The sequence below is a fragment of the Anoplopoma fimbria genome, chromosome 9 (assembly GCF_027596085.1).
Source record: "Anoplopoma fimbria isolate UVic2021 breed Golden Eagle Sablefish chromosome 9, Afim_UVic_2022, whole genome shotgun sequence".
NCBI classification, from domain to species: Eukaryota; Metazoa; Chordata; class Actinopteri; order Perciformes; family Anoplopomatidae; genus Anoplopoma; species Anoplopoma fimbria.
The window spans coordinates 16,759,622-16,774,998 of record NC_072457.1 but is presented as its reverse complement, the minus strand read 5'-3'; the positions used below and the strand labels follow the sequence as shown (position 1 = coordinate 16,774,998).

The window sequence follows — 15,377 nt, the reverse complement described above, 5'->3', positions numbered from 1 at the left end:
TTGTAGATTGTTGTTGCTACTTTTAGATCACCCTCAGACTTCACAGAAGCCATCAGCTGCTTCTATGACCTGGACTTCTATCTTCCTAGACTACTTGCTAATGTTTAAGTCTTGCAGTCAACCACAAATAATCATTCTCCTAACGAGACCCTTGGTAAATGACCTTATGACAGTGTTAAAAGTCTACTGGCCTCATACACTGCTCTTGCAAACAATAGTGTAACCCTCGTCCATCTCTACTGCTGTGAGACTGCTGGACAGGTCAGTGTGGGATCATTTATTGCTATTTACAAGTACATGCAGACACCTGGAGGTAAGCACTTGTCAATGGGAAATATATCCCAATATTTACAAAATGACTTATTGTGATTAACCAACATATGGAAACAAGTGTGGAACACCATCAGTCACAATCATCTGTCAGGGAGAAAAAACAATTCCTACTGAATAAACATTTAAACTAAACCAATTATGTTCCCCGAGTACAGCAGGCGGCAGCAGAGTAAATCTTCAGCGTATTTGGATGTTATGACGTTGTAGTAGCCAAACTCAACCGTACAGTTTAAAACATTGTGATGAGTGTTGAAATAAAAATGTGGTTAATAAGGGGCTTGGCGCACCACCATTTTTAATGTTAAAGAAATGTCATCTGAGTTGTAGTTGCTTTCCCTTTCTTGCTGCGTGTTTGCCCATCGTCCTATACATGCTTCAGGTAGTCAGTGAGTAGGTGAGGGAGAGGAAGGAGGGGGAGCAGCTTCAGTCTGGATCGACCAATCAGGTTCCTGATCTGGAGTCGACAGAACTGGCAGAGACTCCTCGGAGAAACTGGAAAGAGACAGAGGGATTTCCTCTTACTGTTGTGATACAACTTACATTTCAAGTGGTTCCATGCATCAATGCTGAGAAACACTGCAGGAGAAGATATTGCAGTACCTTCAAATGTCTGGAGCAGCTGTTGTGTTTTTCCACCTGCAGGCGCTAGCTCCACAGGTCGCTGATTGTTATCGTCTCTGATGTTGACGTTAGCTCCATAGTCGAGTAAAACTGACACCTGATCTGCACTGTCCTGTCTGACAGTGGCATGCAAAGGACTGTCACCTCCTCTGCCTAAATTAACATTGGCTCCTAGAGAAGAAGCAGACAAGAGGAGAGAAAGAAGATTTTTATCCATACTGTAGATGGAAGAGAAGATAACTATACACTGATTTTGACCCCTATGCAGTGCAATGAATTAGAATTGGACCCTTTATTAGAGTTCAGAAGAATATAAAGAAATATCAATTCTTCACAGAGGAGTTGCCTTGAGTCGTGGATCTGTTGGAGTTCAATTTAATCATAATAGACTACCAATGTCGATTATAGCTAAATGTTTGAGTTTACCTAAATGGTTGAAGCTTACATATATGACATCTGCATCCTGAAATTAGTGTGAATATAGAGTGATGACGTAAGGCTGTTGAAAAAACACACACACACACACACACACACACACTTCAGCACCCCACTGCATGCAGAGAAGAGAAAGCATATAGTGCAGGTGTGAGAATGCTGAGTCAAGGACTTTCCAAAAAGTCCAAAAAGACGATTGTGATAAGGTAAAGCTCAGCTCACCTGAAGATCAAAGGAAACAGGGAAGAGTTTACGGATCAAAAAGGCAGTGACACCATATAAGACTATGTCGAGGACAGAACAAATCAGTTCACTTTCCAGAAAGTCAACTCGGGTTGAATTCTTTGCTTAAAGAGTAAACTCTATTGCATCAAACTCTGTCTGTTTCCAGTGCTTTCTTCAAACATCAACAGGACTCCAATATGTATTCGGTATAGAATAAGTAAAGAGTTGGAGTTCTGTTACCTGACAGATCCCGACCTGGAGGTCAGAACCCAAAAAGAGGTCCCAAAATAATCCTGAGAAATGATGTCATTTTTCTTGTTTGACACTGCATACTTTCACCTCTTAATGCCTGAAAAAATCCTTCAACTGAGACATCAACAGTAGGAAAAAATGGCCACTCCAAGGCCGTAACCTGGGACAAGGATTCACAAATAAACATTGCTTTATTTCAAGGGGTCACAAAAAAAACAGGCCAAGTGTTACATCCGAGCCTCCTTATCAGGTTCTGTTTACAATGCCTATAAAAAGTATTCACCCCCCTTGGATGTTTTCCCCTTTTGTTGCTTTAATACATGAAATCATGGTCAGTATAATTTGGCTTTTTTGACAAGAATTTGCAAAAAAAAAGCTTCTTTCATGTCAAAGTGAAAACAGATTTTTACAAACTAATGTCAATTAATTAAAAATATATAGTGTAAAATAAGTGTTTGCATAAATATTCACCCCCTTTAAAGTGACTGACCTAATTCAACAGAGGTCCAGCTAGTTGATGCCAGCAGTGTCACAATTAGTGAAATGGAGATCACCTGAGTGCAGTTGATGTGTGTCAAGTGATTGTAGTATAAAAACACCTGTGTCTGGGAGGTCCAGTCTCTGGTTCATCAGTATTCCTGCTACAATTGCAACATGAAGACAAAAGAACACTCCAAGCAACTCAGAGAAAAGATCATTGAAAAGTATAAGTCAGGAGATGGCTACAAAAACATTTCCAACTCACTGGACATCCCACAGAGTGCAGTTAAATCCATCATTAAGAAATGGAAGGAGTATGGCACTTGTTTAAATCTGCCTAGAGCTGGCCGTCCTCACAAACTGAGTGACCGGGCCAGAAGCAGACTGGTGAGGGAGGCCACCAAGACACCTACCACCACTCTGAAGGAGTTAAAAGCTTCAGTGGCTCAGATGGGGGAGACTGTACATACAACAACTGTTGCCCGGGTTCTTCACCAGTCGAAGCTGTATGGGAGAGTGGCAAAGAGAAAGCCACTGTTGGAAAAAAGCTCATATGAACTCTCGCCTGGAATTCGCCCAAAGGCATGTGGGAGACTCCAAGGTTAATTGGATGAAGGTTCTTTGGTCTGATGAGACAAAATTGAGCTTTTTGGCCATCAGACTAGACGCTATGTTTGGCGAACACCAAACACTGCACATCACCACAAACACACCATCTCCTCCGTGAAGCGTGGTGGCAGCATCATGCTCTGGGGATGCTTCTCAGCAGCCCTGGAAGGCTTGTAAAGGTAGAGGGGAACATGAATGCAGAAAAATATCGCCAAATCCTGGAGGATAATCTGACTCAGTCTGAAAAAGAACTACGACTTGGGAGAAGATTTATTTTCCAGCAAGACAACGACCCCAAGCATACAGCAAAAGCTACACAGAAATGGTTCAAAGACAACAAGGTGAATGTTCTGGAGTGGCCGAGTTAAAGCCCAGATCTCAACCCAATGGAGAATTTGTGTCTGGACTTGAAAAGAGCTGTTCACGCCCGATCCCCGAGCAACCTGACAGAGCTTGAGCTGTTTTGCAAGGAAGAATGGAGAAAGATTGCAGTGTCCAGATGTGCCAGCCTGACTGAGACATATCCACACAGACTCAGTGCTGTGATTGCAGCCAAAGGTGCATCTGCTAAATACTGACCTGAAGGGGGTGAATATTTATGCAATCATTTACTTTACCTTATATATTTTTAATTAATTGACATTATTTTGTAAAAATCTGTTTTCACTTTGATATTAGAGAGTTCGTTTTTGCAAATTCTTGTCAAAAAAGCCAAATTATATTGACCATGATTTCATGTATAAAAGCAACAAAAGGGGAAAACATCCAAGGGGGGTGAATACTTTTTATAGGCATTGTATATTGTTGCCACTTGCCATTTCTTTCACTTTAGTTTTTATCTAGTTTTCAGAGTATCACAACTGTAAAGTCTCGTCAATATACAAATGTTGACCAGAGTGTAAACCAATAAAAAGAAGCAAACAAACAGAGCCTGTGAGAGAACATTAGAGCCACAAGAATAAATGAGGAAATTATTTTCCAGTAGCTGCCTTACACTTAAATGTGTACATAAAAAGGTTTGTCCTTATATTTTCTCTAGGGAAAGTATCCACTTCTGCCACCTCTTTGCAAACAGATCAACCTTAACACACAAGTCAATCTTGCCATTGTCCTTATTTCCTGTATGACATTCAATTCAATTCAATTCAGTTTATTTTGTATAGCCCAGAATCACAAATTACAAATTTGCCTCAGAGGGCTTTACAATCTGTGCACATGCGACATCCTCTGTCCTTCCCTCACATCAGCACAGGAAAAACTCCCCTAAAAAACCCCTTTAACAGGGAGAAAAAAGGAAGAAACCTATGGGAGAACGACAGAGGAGGGATCTTTCTCCCAGGATGGACAGAATGCAACAGATGTCATGTGTACAGACTGAGCAGCATAACAGAGATACAAACCATTTCAAACCACTGATCTTGCTTAGGAGAGTCAGGTTTAAACCAACTTCTAGTGATAGTTTTCCTTGCTGCTGTAAGGAGTATCTTAACCAAGTGTCGACCCCTCTGCAATATCACCGGTGAAACATGACCCAAGTACGAGACAGTGCATGACATGGAATCTTATATCCAAGCACATTAATCAAGACAGAATGTACATCTACCCAAAATGACTTTTAAAAACTGTGTGTGATGTGCTTCTAAGCAACCACATGGTCTCCAACAGGGTTGTACTGAAGATGATTTACTGCTGATTTTAGGTGTAATAAAAAACGCACCAAATGTTTCCAGTTCAACACCCTCAATTGTTGTGAACTTGTGGAAGTATGTTGAGTTTCACATATATCATACCATACATCTGATGACATTTCCACATCTAATTAGTTTTCCCACTTTGATTTCAGACAGTAATGTTGATTTGCCTTTACATGCCATAATACTTTCATGAAACATGGAGATTACTTTAACTCATTTACTATTTGGCCTATATGCATTCATCATAAATTTTACCACTGGGTTTATTTCTTGTGAATTCTCCAATTTCACTTACTTCTTGTAGTAATCTCTTAAATGTATGTACCTAAATAAATCTTGATTATGAAGGGAACCTTTTTCTTTTAATATTTGGAAAGTCTTCAATTCCCTGTTTTCCACTATTGTACACACTGCCTTGATACCTTTTACTGCCCACTGCATGAATATGGCATCATATTATCCTGGTTTAAACTGAGTGTCGAAGGCCATCCATCCAAGTACTTTCTGGTCTTTCCTTAGTTCGAATTGCCTGACAAAGCTTAACCAAAAATCTAATGCACCAGAGGTTATTGAGTCTATTTTGCTTTTGACTAATTGGGGGGTTTATTTTTAAGTTCTCAAGCTTGTCGCTTGTAGCCTTGTGACCACTGGTCGGAGTTGTGGATCTCTCGCCCCCAAAGGCTGTCCCTCTGAGGAGGGAACGGTGTGTTCGCCGTTCTGCCCATTGAGCCCCGGACCGGCGGACGATGCTATCTTCGGTCATCACTAGTGTGATATGGACCATCTTCATTTCTAAACATCTACCGGCAAGATCGATTAACATTATTATTATTGTTTGTTTGTTTGTTTGTTTGTTTGGCAGAGTGCTCGAGCTAATTAAGTGGCGGCCAACGAGTAGGTGTGCGCTCAGTGTTATCTAGTGCTCTCGCTCGGGCTAACTGGTGGGACACTGTTATTTACAGCGACTGTGCTAGTAAAGAGAGTGTTCTCGCTCCCCTCTCACTGTGACTGTTCCCTGCCTGTTTTCTTCTCAGTCAGCGGACTGCTCTTGCTCAGACTGACTTTAGCAACCTGCATCAACTAGAGTCGCAGCTATGTTTAACTCTCCTGGGTGTAAGACCTGTGTGGCTCCTCTTCAGCCTGAGGACGGCCATGAACTTTGCCCCTCTTTTCTTGGTTTCGAGCATCTGCTGAGGGAGGGCCTCTCAGACGCATGAACTGCGGCATCATGCCTCTCGCAGTAAGGGCTGCTAGGCTGGCCGAGGTGGACCACCTCATAGGTGATGTTGTCCTCCCTCTGTCAGAGCAGTTAGATCCAACACAACTTACCCATTTTAAACGTCGTCCCTCCAGGAGGGCTAAGTCCGGCATGTTGTCTTCTAGAGTGGATTTGCTGACCGCTGAGCTAGCCCAGATGAAGTCGCTTCTCCTGACCCTCCACCTTAGTGCAGGGCAGGCTGATGCATCAAATCCACCTGTGGCTGAGCTGGTTCCTTTATCTCAGTGGCAGCATCAGCCATCTCTTTGCCGAGTACAGTGAAGAGCGGTCCTCCATGCTTCTGGGCCAGGCTCCTGCTCTTCAGCTCGTGGCTCTTCAGATGGGGTGGAAGACAGCTTGATGGGGTCTGTCATGCGCATGGCACTGGCACGCCTGCAGCTGGATATACATCAGCCAGAAGCTCCCCCTGCTAGTGACTTTTTCAAGCGCGTTCCTGCCCCCGCCACCTTTAGTGTTCCTCCCTCTGAAGAGTATCTGAGGGAGTTGCATGCATGCTGGAAGGACACCAAGGCTCTCTCCGCATGCCTTGGCATTATGCCAGCCGACTGTTGCTTCCATCATAGTTTCTCCTGTAGTGACTCTGAGGCCTGGTGCCAGGTGCCCTCGATGTTGGGTCACAGATAATTTTCTTTCCAGTGCTTATGACCCAGCGCGCATGGGCCGTATCAGCAACTCCCTCTCTCACCTCATGCTTGCCCTCTTATTTCCGACGCTTCCTCTACCAGCCTCAGTGATGCTTTTGCGCTCATGTCGTTTGCGCTCATGTCGAGGCAACTTGGGCGTCTGATGTCTACTCTGGTTCAGACTCGCCGCTAGGTTTGGCTGGCGCAGTCACCCCTGTCAGAGACATGTAGGAGGACCCTCCGTACTGTCCCTGTGGAACCTGGGGAGCTGTTCAGTTCAGCTGCTATACAGGCACTTCAGCGGAATGTTTAAGCTAGTGAGACCAGGCAACAGTTCTCTGGTCTTCACTGGGACATGCCCCACCCTGCATGCCTAGGGGTCCCGTGTCAGCCCCCTGAGGCCACTTTCAGCCCCTAGCTCACCCCAGAATCAGCCATTGTTGGACTTAGTCGCACTCCTAGCCAAGTGTGCAATCGAGATGACGGACCCCTTTCCCAGCCCAGGGGATTCAGCTGAATGTTCTCGTAAAAAAGAGAGGCAGCGGACTGCGCCCAGTCCTGGATCTGAGGGGACTGAACAAGTTCCTGAAGGTCTTGCATTCCAAATGTTGAGCACAGCACTCTCCTCTGCTGTTTCAAGAGGAGAGTGTTGCACGTCTGTGGACTTGAAAGAAGCCTGTTCCCATTGTGCCTCACCACAGACAGTTTCTTCGTTTCGCCTTCAGGGTGCTTCCATTTGGACTCTACCTCTCCCCACGAGTGTTCACAAGGTGCGTTGCGGGGCCCTCTCCCCCCTGCAATCACAAGGCATGGAGATACTGCTGTGTCTGGAGGATTTGCTGATTTGTGCACCATCCCGGCTTCAGGCGGCACAGGACACTGAAAATATCTGCAAGAGAGCCCTCAAACACTCCACAATTTGACAGTGGGACAGCCCTAAACCCTCGGGGAATGTTCATGTCTGGGGCATAGAAAACTGTGGGCACCTGCAGTACAGCACGTAACACTGGTGTGATACAAATTGAAATGGCAGAAAGTTGCAGTAAATGAGACAAACCTCTGTGCAGCAGGATCTTTGAGCAGGCCATGTGTCGGTATAGACAGCTCATGTAGAGAGGAGTGCCCAAGTGGGACACTTCATAGTCTGGATCTGCTCCATGGCTCAGCAGGGATTCCACACACTGGCTATTACCTGGACACACACACACACACACACACACACACACACACACACACACACACACACACACACACACACACACACACACACACACACACACACACACACACTGATGAAACATTGACAAACTTTAAACGTTGAAGGGGAATTGTACAAGCTAATATTGCTTTTGATTTGACAATTAATTGAGCAATACCCAGGGCTCCGGGCAAGTTCTTCCACTAAACTTTCCTAGTTGGTTGCACCAGCAGATGATTTGATCATGCCCTTTTTAATGGTACAGCATGGTTTCGTGGATGACTTATTGATGTAATGTGATTGGGGCAATCGGATTGGTCTACCAACCCATTTACGAACCCCAAATGCTATTTAAATGCATGCATCCTCATTTCCATGTAAAATAACCTGATGAAGGTCTACGCACCGAAACGTCGTGACTAAAATACATTTATACGCAAGTGAAGAAGCCAGTGTGCATGGTTTCTAAAATACTCAGCTACTGACTGTTTCATTTTTGTCACACAATAACTGCTTAATGGGTTGTTTCAGAAAGTTCTACGCTGCTATGTAAACGAGCATCATGAGCGGTGCACCAGTTGGTACCCGCACACCAGGAGGGGGTGTATGATGATGATCATCATAGACCGCCTCCTGGTGTCACGTCCACGTGAAATTTGAACTCACAAACAACATGTTGCAGTCTGGAGACCTGGTACCTTTGTGCTCTTTGTTATCAGGTTTTCACCAGGATCTGATCTCCCTACTGTAGTTAAACATTACAACCTGAGCTATAAAATTGCAGCAGCTGATCTGTTTTATGATTTCAGGGTTGCAACCATGCATAAGTGACATAAGAGACTTTCAGCCAAATTCCACCAAAACCTGGTGATAGACCTTAAGAAAAAAAAATATCATCATATTTCTGATCATAGTTTGACACAATGCTATATTATGCGATATAGTAGGGTTGACAATTGTTGCTTTAGAAAATATTAACACAATGACATTTTTGATAAATGATTATCAGTAATGTGCAAATAATAGGTAAGTGGGTCAAGGCCAATCATAGAACAGCTAGTCCAATTTTAAAAGCAGCCTTCAAAACCAGGAAAAGACATGCATACAATATTGCAATATATCCTAAATCTAAGTAGATATCTAGTCTCAGATCACGATATCTGTATAATATCGCTATATTGCCCAGCTCTATATGTGGTGTTTGAGATATTGTGCCTGGACACACAGACTAATCCAATTGTACCTACATTTGACTCCTGTTTACTGAACTATTTAATCATATACTGCATACAAGGTCCTTGTTCTGTGTATTACCTCTCTTGCAGGCTTCGTGCAGAGCCGAGGGGAAGTGTGTGTGGGGTGTTTGTGTGTGTGCTCCATTCTGCAGCAGCAGTTCCACACAACCAACACTCCCAGAGGCACAACAGTTGTAGAGAGGAGTGACACCATCGATGGTGGCAGCATTCACCTAGACGCACACATAGATGTGAGAAATACAGCAGTCACTATATCGAGTAACACACACACACACATCGGTGTATAACTGGAAGTCACTGGATGTTTAATGACAGTGATAATGCGTTTGATTATGGACACATGGTGAACATGTAATAATGGTGGTGATAAGACGACGAATACTTACATTAGCTCCAGCATTTATTAATGCTCTGACACAGGCCACATGTCCTGACAGGCAGGCTTCATGGAGAGGGGTCACATGATCGATAGTGACAATGTTGGCATGATATCCCTAAAAAAAATTAAAAGCGCACAGCGTTATGACTTAAGTTGTTTAGAGAGCACACTGCCTTGTTTGAATAAGTCTTTCTATTTGACTTGTAAGAGTTAGTCTTCCTGTTTTGAATTCTTTCAGATTAAATGATAACAGAGACAGTTACTTGAGTTTGTTTGAGATGTTGACTTTTCATGATTACTTTTCTGTATATTTTGTATGTTTTTTTATTTTAAAGTAACTGTGAACTATGAATTTAAGACTAATTAAAAGGCATTTCACTTTTACATCCTTGGATGTTATCTATTAATCTGTTATGGAGGGTTGTATAGGGCCAGGGGCATTGAGGGAAGGCCATTTGCAAGAATATCTTCCTCAGGTTTACATCCTTATTTTGTATGTTACATACAAAATTACAGCTGCAGACCACAGTATTACAAAATGTACCACATTCAAACAATACATATAATAATATATTGAAATGCAAGTGTATTACGCAGATGGTTTTCACATTGGAGTTTGCTGAAGTAAACTGAGGCTTCTGGATCCAAGATGTCTTTTTTTCGGAACCACAATCTAATTCAACATGAGTTTCCCACACACAAAATGTGCCAGACACCAAGTGTAAAAACTAACCCTTGCTGTGTGTGTGTGTGTGTGTGTGTGTGTGTGTGTGTGTGTGTGTGTGTGTGTGTGTGTGTGTGTGTGTGTGTGTGTGTGTGTGTGTGTGTGTGTGTGTGTGTGTGTGTGTGTGTGTGTGTGTGTGTGTGTGTGTGTGTGTGTGTGTGTGTGTGTGTGTGTGTGTGTGTGTGTGTGTGTGTGTAAGGAGGTTACCTGGGCCAGCAGAGTGCGCAGGGCAAGCAGTCGACCCTGAGAAGCTGCTTCATGAAGAGGGGAGCGATCTGCCCAGGACCCTAGACACACACAAATATATAAGTGTGTGTGTGTATATATATATATATATATCATTCTCCAAAGTCTCATTATACCATTGAAATTCAATTGTAGTCTTTTTTTAAAGCACCATAATTTGAACATTCTCAGACTTTGGCGACTCCCAGTGGTGGCGTCCAAATAGACACTGTGATAGAAAGGAAAGTATTCACTATGTATTCCTTTGCACTATTTGTTTTGTTTTAAACTTCCAGAAAATGTATTCAAAATGTTTTTTATTTCTTATAATCACTCCAGCTTTGTTGTCCTTGCCCCTCGCTGTTATTTCTATTTCTGTGTAAGTTCATTGTGAGAGATGCAAAAAACAGTGTCAAATACATGCATAATTGGCCCAATAAAGCAGATTCTGATTCTAAATTAAGTCCCTGGTTTGAGTCTGGTGGGAGACCAAACAAAACAGTGATATGCTAAAATAACATCCAATTGTATAGTAGTAGCTTTAATTTTTTTGGAACACAATTGCTGTTAGTTGTAATTCCACTCATTTTTCAATCAAAGGAAAATATCTGTTCAAAAACATCTCAACCTGTAGCCGGTCTTTGCTCCTTGTGATTATATTTAGTGGGAGTGACCTTTTCTCAACAGCTGGGGCATCATGAGCAGCACCTCAGTATATACACGACTTAAACTCTTTTAGACGAGTCTTGTCTACAACATACCCATATCTCCGTCTCCCCACGGCACATCAAGCCACTGGTAGATATAAGACATTTGGAATGAAATGGAAGCGAAAGGACCTCTACACCTTCTGCTTGTCCTTAAGTAGAGTCTGTCAGACTGGTAGATCACCTTACCGGCTCCACTAAACACTGACGGCCACTGCAAATACTAATAATAACTACTAGCTAGCTAACTGAATAAGTAGCTGGATAACTGACTGGCTGCTTGCGCCATAGGCATAGAAATCATATCAGTGTGTTGTGATCAACCCTAACAAGCTAACCTTAACTCTCGGTTTAACCAGCTAACTCATCACTGAATCAGCTATTGGCTACCAAGAAAGATATGTTTTAAAGCCTTTTTCTTATAATCCAACCTGCTGAAACTAGGCAGTTAAAGATAATGCGGCCATATTTAGTTGGTTTATGAGGTCTGTCCCTGACCTCTGTACATGCCACATGCTCAGTTTTTCAGGGGTGGCCGTAACTATCTGATTGGCCTCAACATTTCTGCCATGTCATTGGCTTTCACCTTGTGGCACTGGTGTTTGTTTAGCAAGTTCGGTTGTGCCTGTATGATTCTGCTGTGAGAAGGAAGAAGAATTTGGAATAAAATATATGACATCTCAGGTTCTGCTGCATTGATTTTGACCCTTTTTTCAAACAGTTTGTCATATGTGAAAATCATATTTGACAATAACATGTATAAAATATGGACTTAGTCTCTGTGACGTCACCCATAGCACTCTGAAGAACCGTTGTGATGCTTAAAAGTTGCTCCAACTGTCGCCATCTTGGAAGTGATGACGCAGCCTAACTCTAAAAATGGACAGAGTTAGATCTCCAGAAGAGTTGAGGCGTTCCCTGGTCACAAAGCAGAGCAGGCAGCTAGCACCTGAGATTGCATCCACCTGTCAGGTCCTCATAATGCCTAACTTTATATCTTAATATTATTTAAATGGGTGAGTTTTATAAAAATTCCTTTTCACTCTTTTGGACCCAAAACACCTTTTCCAATTGACCTACAATGGGAAAGAGACGTCGGTAAATTAAGTGTAATTCTTTTTGAGGTAAATCATCTTCCAGGTACGAACATTTGTATAGCCCTTATTTAAACCATATACGGTCCTGAAAGTTTTTAAATTCACTAAAAGTTATATTCCTTCCTCCTTTCATGTAAATTAGCCCGACACAGAGGCTGGACCGTGAGCTGAGAGACCACGCTAATGCACTTGCTCTTTGGGCCCCTGGATACGAAATAAATTTACTACACATTATATTTTAAATAAGGCTTGTTGAATATTTGATGTCATCAAAGAAGTCCTCTAATATGATAAATTGATGAAAAGAAATTTGAAGAGAATCGCAAATGAAGTCAGCCGAAATTATATTGTAACAGATAGAAAACGTCAACATTTAAAATGTTCTTAAATGAAAGAAAGAAATGTTTTCCTTCCGAGGTTTGTTGACATTTTCAATGTAAACCTGCACAGAATAAACCTGACTATGATAATTGAAAATTAAAGGGGAAATTCAGCTCGATTTACATTATAAAACAGATACAACTAGCTCATATTGGAACTGTCATGGTTTTTCCTTCAAAAGTTTTGTGAATTTAAGATGGAGTCATGTTCAAAATCTAAATTATTATTATTTACTGTACAGTGTTAGAGAAAATGAAAGGAGAGGAACGCTCAAAATATATGATCCCATTAAGGATTTCCTCATATTTGAACTGCCTTTTGGTTAGATCCGGCAGTGGTGGAAGTGCCGAGAATGAAGTAATGATTATTACTAGTCACATTACTATTACTATTACCTGTACCATTAAGCATTTTAGCTTTACTTCCACCCTGAAGCCCTTTTGCTTTCTCGCTCGGCAGGTTTCCATGAATCGTTGTGGTACCTGGACCATAGTCGTGCCTCCTGCTGTGAGCCGACTGACACCCACTGCTACTTCAATTATTATTATTAATCACATTACTATCCCTATTTTCATAATTATAATTCTACTATAATAATTGCTGCTGTTATTATAAGTAGTCTTATTATATGAATCATTTATGTCATATACATTGAATGTGTTGTATCTCTGTTATGTTGTTCATTCTGTACACATGACATCTATTGCATTCTGTCCATCCTGGGAGAAGGATCCCTCCTCTGTCGTTCTCCCAGAGGTTTCTTCCTTTTTTCTCCCTGTTAAAGGGGTTTTTTAGGGGAGTTTTTCCTGTGCCGATGTGAGGGAAGGACAGAGGATGTCGCATGTGCACAGATTGTAAAGCCCTCTGAGGCAAATTTGTAATTTGTGATTCTGGGCTATACAAAATAAACTGAATTGAATTGAATTGAATGAAGGACACTGATACCAGATGGTGAAGTAAAATGTGTGCTTCTTGTAACCCCATCCTTTTCCAAATTTCAGTTCAGAAAATGACTCATAAGAGTTGGCCTAAGCAATGCACTGTCACTTGCTGTTAGACAGTAATTACTTACATATTCAAATGGTTTAGTAAAGCTTTGTTTCTTTTATTTATTCAGTGTGGTATGGATGCCTGGAAGCCAATTAGAGGACCACGGTTTAAAAAGATGTAAATATGTGTTGATAAATTATTAGAGACCTGTATATCAAATGCCAAACATAGCATGTGGTCCACAAACCCTTCTTGTATAACATACATTATTTATGCTTTTAACTTTTAAATCTTTACAGATGGTGTCTTGCATGACTGTATGTATATGTTTGCCCAGCAGTATAAACAACCTGGGCCTTTAACGACAGCACAGCAGTCTACCGACCTTGGCTCGTCAGAATGCCCCAGCAGGCCTTTTTCCTCTCCGGGACCTGCTCTGGTAGCGGACCGGGCTCGGCGCTTCTTTTCCGGGACATCTCTGGAGCTCCGGGCGGAACTTCCTGCATCTTCCCGGGGCTGGACCTCACGCGCAGACCAGTCAAATGAAACTGACTGCAGCAGCTGAGCGCGAGTGAGTTCTGAAAACAGATGAGCTGGGTGAGGCAGGGCTCGGAGCTAATGGAGAACTCTGATTGGCTGAACGGCTTTGTTGTTGTTGTTGTGTTCAACGCACATGACCATCTCACGTGCGCAAACCACGTGTGGACGAGAGAAACTATTTTTGTCCTTAAAGTGGACAGCCTATACACACACACCACCCTCAGCTGTCTGCAGTGTCCCGGTGTAGGGAGAGCTAAACTCTGTATCCAAGGAGTCTGATCTTTAACTCTTAATATTACTCATAGGCAGTGGTGTACTGTACTTAAGTCGTTTTTTTGGATATCTGTACTTTACTTTACTATTTATATTTCTGTTGACTTTCACTTTTACTTCGCTACATTTTGCAAAGAAAACTGATACTTTGACTCCGATACATTTCCCCTGAAACCTTCGTTACTCGCTACAAAATCAAATCTATCTTTAGAAAAAAAATGAATCATGAGACCAACGTCGGGAACTGTGGTGGAACACAGACTGCAAGCAAGCAGGTTCGGCGAATCAGTGGTCCTAGCTTGCAAGTTAAATCATTGGTTAATCACGTTAATGCGCAATTGCAAACAAGTGCTCTCAAAGCCGCGGTTTTTTGATTCCCAGTGATGCCCAGGATGCCAGCTAGCGAGCGACTACATGAGTATAATTCCACTCTACGATGACTGATTTCATGATGGAAGCAGAATCGGAAGCACCTGCTACTCCCGCAACAAACCACGGTGGTGACGAAGACCAACACCCGTGGCCATATTTGCGAGAAATGTTTTCTTATGTTGGAGTGAAAGATTCTTCGTACCGGATGAAGAGCCTCTTATGCTTACCCAAAGCTACTGAAATATTGGCATTCAAAAACTCCCCATCCAACCTCAGGAAACACATTGAGGTAAATTAAGATTAATCCCATGAGCCGCAACGTTAATGTTTAGTTATCATAATTAGCATAAACCTGTTAAGCTATCTAGCAGTGTTTCCCACAGGATTGGAGTATATCTTTGGCGGGGGAGGGGGGGAGACAGGTGTCTGATCTTCTAATTTAGCTATACATGGTGTATGTTAGGCTGCTGTCTCTGTTTGTACCTCCTTGTCCTTGGTCATGGTGGCCACAGCACTTAAAAGAATAAACTTTATAATTCTCAAAATTCTGACCCTTTGCTTTTTTGTTAACAGCATTTACTTGTACTTTTACTTTCAATACTTAAGTACATTTAATATCAGAAAATTACTTTTGATACTTAAGTACAGTACATATCAGATACTTTAAGACTTTTACTCAAGTAG

General features: G+C 42.1%; 1 protein-coding gene across 1 annotated transcript; it reads right to left on the bottom strand.

The window, feature by feature from the left end:
* Positions 1-259: 259 nt before the first annotated feature.
* Positions 260-14,068, bottom strand: asb5b (ankyrin repeat and SOCS box containing 5b). The gene is made up of 7 exons (XM_054604144.1): positions 13,894-14,068; positions 10,316-10,395; positions 9,392-9,499; positions 9,064-9,217; positions 7,609-7,743; positions 934-1,125; positions 260-825 (listed from the first exon to the last, which is right to left on the bottom strand). The coding sequence occupies exons 1-7, from the start codon at positions 14,012-14,014 to the stop codon at positions 698-700; spliced, it is 918 nt and encodes a 305-aa protein (XP_054460119.1). The 5' UTR covers positions 14,015-14,068; the 3' UTR covers positions 260-697.
* Between the last annotated feature and the right edge of the window lie 1,309 nt (positions 14,069-15,377).

Excerpts from the sequence above, each read along its gene's own strand:
- asb5b (XM_054604144.1), bottom strand. The coding sequence starts at position 14,014 with ATGCAGGAAGTTCCGCCCGGAGCTCCAGAGATGTCCCGGAAAAGAAGC. Across the intron at positions 9,500-10,315 it reads TGCGCACTCTGCTGGCCCAG|GGATATCATGCCAACATTGT; the intron begins GTAACCTCCTTA and ends AATTTTTTTTAG. Across the intron at positions 1,126-7,608 it reads AAAGATCCTGCTGCACAGAG|GAGCCAATGTTAATTTAGGC; the intron begins GTTTGTCTCATT and ends CTTCTTCTCTAG.